Here is a 10,108-nt window from a genome sequence, read left to right as displayed (position 1 = left end):
AGCATTTTTGGTTTATATGCAGTACGTTTATTGATTGTTGTTGTTTTGTGCGTACGCGTGTGTGTGTCGGCCTTTTGTTCAAAGAAGTGTCAGCATAAGAAGAACCAATTCAACTGATTTTAACACGATACATCTGCACTTGCGCATGCCTTTCATATTAGTTAGGACGTGTGTTTAAATGCGAGGGCGAGCACGTATAACAATGCGGTGCAGACAAAATCGAAGTATAACAAAGCTGAGACCCTGTCTCGATCGATTGAAATATAAGGGTTCAAACAGGTGGTTCAAAGGGGGCCGTTAAGGACCTACAAAGTGGCCTAAACATGGTCAAACTATCTAAGAACTTAGAAATTAGTTCTTAGAACTTAGACATTAGAACTTAGTTCTTAGAACTTAGTTATTAGAACTTAGACATAAGAACTTAGTTATTAAAAATTTTAAAAAATCGGTTTTGAAAGAACTAAAAGAAGGAAACATAACTCCGTTATCATACATAAAACTTTATTCGAGTAACAGTAAACTACAAAACATGATACAAGACACTTATATCTTTTATCACAAAAACGAATATTACAATCTCGACAAGAATTTGTCAATAGCGTGCACAATTCAGAAACCGTTAATACTTCAGCTCTGTTACAATTACATTTTTTGGTAAAGATCAATGATATCTATAAGTCTACTTCAAATATTCATAGAAAAGAATTCGTATGATACCATGAGACAAAAATGTCAAGAAATGCTCAAAGTATGGTAGAATCCAATAAAATCTATGATGGATATATGTGAATATGAGCCAAAGCAGTTCAAGAAATACTTTGGTAAATGATATAAACAAATATTATTTTAGATCAAGGTCATCTTTAGATTAATGCCATATAGTCTCTTTAGGTCAAGCCATATATTCAGAGTTAAAGAAAATAAGCCGACTCTCGTTATCTCGAAGTCATCGGGACTGTCAAAAATATCGAGATAACGAAATATCAAGATAAACTTATTAGGCTTTAAACTTGTCAGAAACGGACATTGACATACCTTATATTAAAGAAAATTAACTAAGTAAGATGTCTCCATGTCATGTTTTCTTATAGTTAAAGTAGTCAAGAATTATTACGTGTGGGTTTAATCTTAAAGCTCCTAATTCTCAAGAAATGTTGAGTTTAATATGGTAAAAGGCTGAAAATTTATAATGGTTGTGTGTGAATATGAGCCAAATGGTAATGTAACATAAGCTTAAATTTAAATAATCATACTAAAATGGTGTATGTTGATGAATGGAAAATGGAACTTATAATACCTCATGCTCAGCTATACTATTCACGGATGATAAGCTAAGAATTATTCTGAAGAAATAAATTTGGATACACAGAGCCACCTAGTACTTTTTAAATGGTTGGCTTCTTACGAAACTTCACTCGTCGTCATGTCGAACGAACTTTTCAAAATCTCAAAAATACACACCAGACGAACGATATTAACAAAACCTGAACAAGCAAATCTTATCTACATTGAAAAAATATCAAAATGAATTATCATATCATGTATTTAAAAACCTCAAATAAAATTACACACAGTTTGTAAACCTATAAATTGAAGTAATTTTAACCTTGAAAATCTTAACAAAATGAACATTTTAAAAATGTAGTGCATATCTAACAATTTTCCATTATATTGAAGAAACTCAAATCCAAAGCTGCTAAGGGAAAGAATTTATGTTCTTGTAAGCATGGTTCAGATGAAATAAAACATCGAAAATAAAGAATTAACAAAATGCTTATTTTTAAACGTTTTGTTAAAAGTTTAAGAAAATATAGTGTTAATCCGTCAGGTATTTCAAAATTATACATGCACACGAACTTAAAATTAAACCAGAACGATGAACTAAGAACTTGGATATACAGTTCTGTAAAATGCCTAACAAGTTTAAAGTGTCAAGGCAATATGACGCTATCAATGCGGACGAGTTGTTGCTGTTTGTTACTTCGAGACATAAAATGTGTCGACAGTACCTTCCGATCGCTCCGTCGTAACTTGTCGTAACCATTTACATGCCACACCAAGTAAAGACCTTCCGAGACATATCTTCGCCGAGATGATTGGTGACTATGCGTTCATTACTTCCTTTGGGGTCGCTTTGTGGCAATAGCCTCATCACCGAATCTCTACACATTGCAACTGTTAGTCAGTCTCCAGTTTGTGCTACATCGATCGAAACCTACATACTTGGCATTCCCCTGGATTACTACAATAATGGGGTCCCTTCCAATGTCCTTTGGTGTACGTGTTTTGCGTTGGATAATTTTGTTAGCTTTCAGTATTAGTTTAATATACTTGTAAAATAAACTATGGATAAGTAATTCTTAATCAGTTCTAGGCTTGTTAAATGCGCCCCTCTGAGAATGACAGCTAAATCTATGATCACAACACTAGATACTGGTGTTATAACAGCCAATTCCAAACATCCATGCCCATGTAGAAACCATTGTCGTCGTCCGAATGAGGAATAAAGCAGATTCTGCAATAGGAAAAATAATCAAATTATTTGATACACATTAGAAAACCGACATTTTTTAATTATTGTAAAACTATTAGATACACAATTTAAATACTGTTTTAAATTTGATAAGTGGGGAAATACATGAATACATGCAACAGATATATTAGTTTTAAAGCTTGTGTACGCCATCGAAGAGATTTTTGGTAGCCAGATTCAGCTATAATAGCTACTTGTGGAGTTAATTTGTCCCTGCTTGTTGGAGATAGCTTGTTCGACCTTTGTATCCTATTGAAATTGGTTGTGTTTTTTACACGGTCCTTATTTAAAATATACAATCACTTAATCTTTTAAAGTTCTAGCTATTTCTTTGCAATTCTTTTAAATAAAAAATAGAATTAAAGAAATATAATTAAAGTTTATTTCACTTACATCTTCGTGTCTATCTTGCAGTAAATATGGCAAATATGGCGTTTTTCCGCCTATACGGGACCTCTAAGTTCTAAGAGCTACGAGCTAAGTTCTAAGATCTAAGTTCTAAGATCTAACATCCAAGTTCTAACTTCTATCTCAAAACGGCCTCAATGGGCTTCCGTAGTTTTTACTGTGCGCAAGTATAAAAAACGATTATCTAAATTTATTTCCAAAATACGTTTCGAATAAAAAGAAACTTAATGAAATTTAGATGGTAAATATATTTATATCACTGACGTGAGGGTTAAGAACATACTAGAACAGAACAGAACAGGACAGGACAGAGCAAGGCATAAAAGATTGTTAAACGTGTACCACTTCATTAATAACCCTACCGTATTTAACCGCGTATATTCGGGTATTCGTAATTCTAAATATAGCACACTTTAAATGAACGATTATTGATCAGGAAGGAAAGAAATGGTTAAAGATAACACATTTTATGGTATAAATTTAACATGTAGGTTTTACATTTCGAAGTTTATTGGATATTAAGAAATAAGGTAAGATCTGCTTTTATAAATATTTTCCGTTACCTATTACATCTGGGACCAAAATTATGCATTTTTTTGTCCCAGATTACATGTAATTACACGTAGACATATTTGGTCTCGTTTGTATATATAATCGACTGGTTATTAAAGTGAAAGTAACGAATTATTTAAGCTTAGGGATATTATAAACTAATATATATATTTTTTTTACAAACGGTAGTCGATCAAATAAAAATTGCCATCAAGTGCCTATGGGCACGCATATTATTTAAATCACGCGACTTAATGCAAATTCAACATTAAACTTCACCGTGTGATCTACAATTCTAACTGGAAGTTCCTAATTGTTATATCAAAGCACCATTACTTGTATGATCTCGAATTCTTTATTTAACTTTCACATTAGAACCAGCCATGTTTAATATAGAATTTATATACTGGAATTTTTCATATTTTGAAAACCAACATCGCATGATTTAGAGTTCTAGCTGCAAAACTGCACGTTAACTTCTAATCAAAACCATGTCATATAATATCGATTTGTCTCCGCAATTTTTCATTAAACTGAATTCATATATTACCTAGTCTGCATGTTGAACGTTAATTGTGCCACGTCATGACCAAACCAACATAGTGCATTTGCGACCAGCATGGATCCAGACCAGCCTGCGCATCCGCGCAGTCTGATCAGGATCCATGCTGTTCGCTTACGAACTCTATAACAAGTAGAGAAACTGATAGCGATGCGCAGGCTAGTCTGGATCCATGCTGGTCGCAAACCCATTATGTCGGTTTTGTCATGGCGCGGCTCAATTATTGAATTCTAACCAGTCTTCGATGTCTTCAAAAAGTATACTTGTCGTGATCATTATTAAAGGCACACAAAGTAGTCTCGAAGTTCCAAATTGTTTGATTTCGCACATTGTTAAATGTGGTGTAATACAGTAAGATATAGAAGTCAGGTGGTTTAATTTGGAATATGAATAGAAGAAGAGATATCAATTGACTTTAATTGGAATGTGCAATGACAAGTTGAGATCGCAAGAAACAAACAAAACCAAACTACATTATTCTAAATTCTTGATGGTATGGTAGGCTCCATGTATCTGCGTTATTAGCAGTCTTACTTAAATAAACTTGTTTATTCATCATTAATATCATGAAAATTTTATACAGGTATAAGGAAAAATGAATGAAATTGAATACTAATAACGTTATTACATTGTTGTACATGAATTTCACGCGAGGCGGCTTTCAACATACATTTTATATGTATATATGTAAATACACAACGCATAAATTTATCTTTTAAATGCATTAAATTAATCTTTATACATAATCATCTCTGTAGTGATGTTGCCCGCGGAATTTCGATTCTCTTGATCAAATATGCACGATACGGGATTTTGTAGATAAAAAAATTCATAAAACGAAACGTCGTTACTAACGGCCTTCGTTGAGGATACATCAAAAGTCGACTAACATATGGTGGATTTATTATATAGCTATATTGTTGGTAATTTATATAGCAATGTCTCGTTTTCAATGAAACGTTGAAAGGCATGTTTTGGTATGAAAGTGACCAGGATTAAAATCAGATCAAAATTAAAGTTTTATTCCAATTTTTGTCTTAACGAACTATTTCATTTAAATGAACATCTTTTTTTTAATTTTAAACTGATGTTAGGAAATAAAAATAACATAGGATGTCTTTATATAGTTTGTAATATTCTCTTGCAATGCCTGCAATATAAGCTTTTATAGTATTCACGGAGCACGGATTTGACTATTACTTTTTTTCTTTGTTACTCCTTCATTTGTTTGTTTTGTTTCTTGTCATATCGACGCTGTAAATGTCATGCGACGATTTTCCAGATTTTCTGGTGGAGGAAGACTTCAGATGTCCCTCTGAGCATCATTTCAGACACGAGCAGACACTGGAATAGAACCCACTGACCTTCCGTAAACTAGCTGGATAGCTTCGAAACAGGATTCGAACCCATAGCGATTAGAAGCAAGTGATCTGAAGTCGGCGGCCTGCAAGTGTGAACAGATAATATAATGTTGTACATTTGAAATGAATACAGTTACTGATAACTTAAGAGTTGAAGAGTAACATTTTGTATTGTTCAATTCATTTTTTGAAGGCATGTTAAGTCTCAGAAACGAATTTCTTCTGTAGAAAGGACAAATAAATAAGTATTGATGGAAGTGAAATGATTTGTGAAGAAGTAGGACAATGGAACCAAAGTGGTATTTTGAATTTCATACAAAATACTTGATCACTACAACTGTACTTAATGCCAAAATACAAAAGAAGCAGAAGGTGGGTCAGCTATGTGACCAATGAAGTACTGTTTAGAAAAACTGGACTCCAAACAAACGGTCTTTTTTTAAAACAAAGCTGATATCATTTTGGTCGGGTTGATATGGCTTTAAATTAAAAGGCCCGGTTTACCATTAGATTTAGTACAGTATTATTTCTATGCCGCGGTTGTGAGGTCTAGGGCTGTTAAGATATTTATAATGTTTCCCAGTTTAAGCTTAAATTTGAGTAGATGTACATTGTATATTTAAACTTAAATCTAGTAGGTCAGTACGTACTGTACAAAATGTTTTAAAATGAAATGAATGTTAATTATTAAAAGCAAAATGAAATAAAAACGTTCCAGAAAGTTAATCTGTGTAATCTAGTGTAAAGCAGTTACAGGAAAGTCGTTAAAGTAAACAAAAAAGTCTTTGTAGTCCTCGAGTTTCCAAGCAATTGCAAATAACTATATAAATTATATAAACTATATTATCTGTTAAAAGGAAATTGCCAAGTCATAACATAAGGAAATGACATGTAGATTCTTTCCTATTACTGTTTGTGCATAAACAAAAGGAATTATATACAAAATTTCACAAAACACATATGGTCATACTTAAGGGGATTTTTCATTTCATACTTCAGATACTCCAGAGATATGACGAGCCGCAACACAAATGGCGACTATGACAGCGTTCTATATACAAAAGTGATGACGAATGGTTTGGACGAAGATAATGACATGTCCGACGAGGAAGAGGTTGTCATCGAGAAGAAATCTCTTATATCAGACAATAAGTTATTAAACGAAATGCCAAGGAGCTCAAGGAATAATTATTGCTGCGTTAATAGAAGGATAACGACATACATTCTATTTATATTTGGCGCTATGCTATTTATAGCTGGCTTTATAATCGGACTTCTAATTGGAGGATTGATCCACAATTTTAACCAATCAGAAGACTCAAAAATCAAACACCCAATGATGTCACATAATAGTTCTTGTAATTGTTCATTTAATTCACCTCACATTATTTTGTCGACAACGGAAGATAGCAAAGATGTTGTGAACGTTACTCCCGAGAAAACGACGAGAAAAACAACAACACATTCGACGGTAGTTACACAAACACACAGTTCGACAGTCACTAAGTCTTGTAAATCATGCAAATCCCGCAATCCTTTTGAGTCTGGAGTTCATGACCCAAGCGCGTCTCTTTTCGCACCAATGACAACCAACGAGATGAAGGCTGTCTCCATAGCAATGATAACTAAAAATTACGTGTCAAACGATCCAAAGTTCGGTGATGACAGACTTTCGCATATGTACCTTTATCCTGTGATAAAAGCTGAAGCACTTAATCATCTTGATAAGAAAATGCCATTCCCCGGAAGATTTGCAAAAGTTCATGTTTATCGCCCGACACATGATCCACCGGATGTTATGGAGTACAAAGTTGGACCGCTTAATGTTTCATTTCAAGATATGACAGTCAAAAAGCTACTAAATGACGGAGATGTCCACTTTAACAGACGACCTTACGACGTGTTGGAATCTAGCAAGCTCTATGAAAAGATTAAGGTAGAAATAAAAGCTATCGCATCACTGTTGTATGAAAGCTTTGATGGAATGAATGTATCTAAAGACACTTCGCAGGAACTTTCTTATCAGCCTACACTAGACATAAACGACCGTACTTCCGGTATGGTGTTAGTTTCAAATACAGGAAGACCGGATACACTTCGTCTACTTCCGGTTTCATGCACCATTCAAACATCCGGGGACTGAAAATTTTAAAATGGTAAAACTACGACCCGGTATTAAATTTAAACAAAGGTTTCCCTTTCAAAAAACTGCATCTGATATGCAAGAAGCGTTTGATCAAATGATACTGCGTAAAATCCATTTCCCGAAAATGCATCGTGAATCTCACAAAGGCGATTTTCTACGAGTCAGAAATACATCTTTACCATCACGTGATCTATCCGACATTCCTCCTCCAAGAACTTATGAGCCGGAAGGCCCCCGGGTATAATTCGATAAACAGGAATCAACAATTAACGGTGGAGGGGTGGCAGTTGAAAGTTTTCCCTTTCTAATCCTGTAAGAGGAACCGCTATTTTTCGATTCAGATTTTTAAAAAGGGAGGAAATGCCTTACGAAATTATCAACTTTCCCAAGATATTACACTTCTGTATTCATCTCAAACAAATGGTCACGGGCCCCCAGTTTTAAGTGATACATTCTTTTTGATAGGGGATTATAATAGGCCAATTTACGATGTCGATTGTCCTAAACGAAGTAGTATTCTAAATGCAACTACATTTTTTGCAGGATCGCCAATAGATATGAACGCGATTTGTGTTTTTGAGGCAGATGGTCAGAGACCATTATGGCGGCACGGGTCACGTGGTTTAGCAGATCATTACCTCGTGGTCCGGGCACCGATAAGTGTAGGTAACTATGATTATGTTTTTGAATGGAATTTCCATCTTGACGGTCGTCTGAAGACTAAATTGACAGCGTCTGGATATCTTTTTGGAGCGTTTTACGACCCAGATGACCCAATGGTAGCAGTCGATAAAAGTTTCACTCCTTTTGGATATAGACTTGCTGAATATTTGCTCGGACCGATTCACGATCATACATTCTCCTTCAAGATTGATTTAGATATATTCGGAACTAAAAATAGTTTTGAAACTGTAAAATGGAAGGCAGGAAGCACTACAGATGCCTTTCGATCGGAGAGCAATATTAGCCGAAAGCCTGGTTATATTTTATTCAATCAAACACGGTATGTCAACAGTGAAATACTTAAACACGAAAACAGTTTTATTTTAGATACGAAAAATCCAAAAGTGTGGGCGGTTGTTAATGAAAATAAAATAAATGCGTGGGGCGCAAAGAAAGGTTATCGGGTCATTCCCCATTCAAAATACGCCGAAAACTTTGACAGTCACATGATGCTACATGTTTGGGACCATTTAAAGTATCAACTTGCTGTTACTAAAAGGAAGGAATCCGAACAGTACTCTACTAACTCTTTATACGTCATCACGCATCCATTAACAATGCAACAAGGGAGTAATGTAATGAAATTAGACGATGATCCAGTTCAAAATGAAGACATTGTTCTTTGGATTAGTGAAAAGTTTTATCACCTGCCGACGTCCGAAGACGTGCCAATGACACTTCCGGCGGAAGCAGGATTCACTTTAAAACCGTTCAATTACTTTGACAGGACACCTGTGTTTGATTTACCTGCGCGTTATTCGAAAACCGATCCATACGAGAATATTCCTTGTTTTGTCACAGACTGAAGGGTTTTGAGACAATACTGTGCTTATCATATGAAATCAAATTACTTTAATAATTTGATATTTATTATCATTATTCTATTTATTTATTTTTTGCTTTAATAAAAAAGTAGAAAGCTACATTTTTGCTGGAAATGATCGGTAGAATAAATGTTAGATTTATACAATTTTTTTATCCAATTTAATACAAAGTTGAGAGTAAATATCACACATGACAATAGACATTTTTTGCAGGATAACAGTTTTATTTATCATTTATTAAAACATTTAAATGAACAAATTGTGCATATATGCTTTTAGAATTTTTGGTGCTATAGTTGATTATTGTTGAATAAAATTTTTTATTTCTGCTTGTGTTTTGGTAATTTCGTTCATATTGTTACATAACCTATAACATGTAATAATTAGGCACAGTAATCGAAGTGGAAACTTTTACACAAATATCACAAAATATAGCTACCATTCTTTGATAACATTTTCAAAATCCAGAAAACTCTTAAAGACTTTTTTTTCTTTTTTGTTAGGGCCTTATTTGCTTTTGTCATTGAAACAAATCAAATATGAGTCAATATTTCTTAATGAAAAAAGAGTCTGTTACAGTAACATTCCAAAGTTTCCTTTACCGTCTTTTTCTCGGCGATAAAATTTTATAAAAAAAATTGTGTAAAATGTTAAAAATAGCTGCAGGAATACTGTATTCTACAGTCTAGTCCAAAAGTGAAATAATTCGATTCAATGGTGTATTATTTTTTTCCACGAATATTAATTTATCTTCATCACATATTGATCAGTATTCCAGTCAGTATTAAATCACATACATTGTATATCTTACAAATCTAAATTAATCATAACCTTGCTGAACTTTAACTTTAAAATAAAAGAGACACTTGTAAACAATTGATATATCCCTATGGCCCTAACCTACTAGCTCATTCAAATGATCAGATAAGTGTATCGCATACGGAATTTCACCACAACCTTTTTGTTTACAAATGAATACATGTATTGGTATGTAGTATT

The 10,108-nt window shown here is 33.7% G+C and overlaps 1 protein-coding gene across 1 annotated transcript; it reads left to right on the top strand.

The window, feature by feature from the left end:
• The first annotated feature begins 3,332 nt into the window (after positions 1-3,332).
• On the top strand, positions 3,333-9,128 carry LOC132729626 (retina-specific copper amine oxidase-like). Its single transcript, XM_060715433.1, has 4 exons — positions 3,333-3,471; positions 6,416-7,558; positions 7,608-7,800; positions 7,904-9,128. The coding sequence occupies exons 2-4, from the start codon at positions 6,429-6,431 to the stop codon at positions 9,089-9,091; spliced, it is 2,511 nt and encodes an 836-aa protein (XP_060571416.1). The 5' UTR covers positions 3,333-3,471; positions 6,416-6,428; the 3' UTR covers positions 9,092-9,128.
• Positions 9,129-10,108: the final 980 nt, after the last annotated feature.

The sequence above is a fragment of the Ruditapes philippinarum genome, unplaced genomic scaffold (assembly GCF_026571515.1).
Source record: "Ruditapes philippinarum isolate M1 unplaced genomic scaffold, ASM2657151v2 ctg1931_1_1_1_1, whole genome shotgun sequence".
Taxonomy (NCBI): Eukaryota; Metazoa; Mollusca; class Bivalvia; order Venerida; family Veneridae; genus Ruditapes; species Ruditapes philippinarum.
This window is presented reverse-complemented; position numbering and strand designations above follow the sequence as displayed.

What these genes read in the sequence shown, in the direction of transcription:
- LOC132729626 (XM_060715433.1), top strand. Translation starts at nt 6,429, where the DNA reads ATGACGAGCCGCAACACAAATGGCGACTATGACAGCGTTCTATATACA. An exon ending in ATTCAAACATCCGGGGACTG is followed by an intron (nt 7,559 to 7,607) that starts AAAATTTTAAAA and finishes ATTTAAACAAAG; the next exon opens with GTTTCCCTTTCAAAAAACTG. An exon ending in ATGAGCCGGAAGGCCCCCGG is followed by an intron (nt 7,801 to 7,903) that starts GTATAATTCGAT and finishes TTTTCGATTCAG; the next exon opens with ATTTTTAAAAAGGGAGGAAA.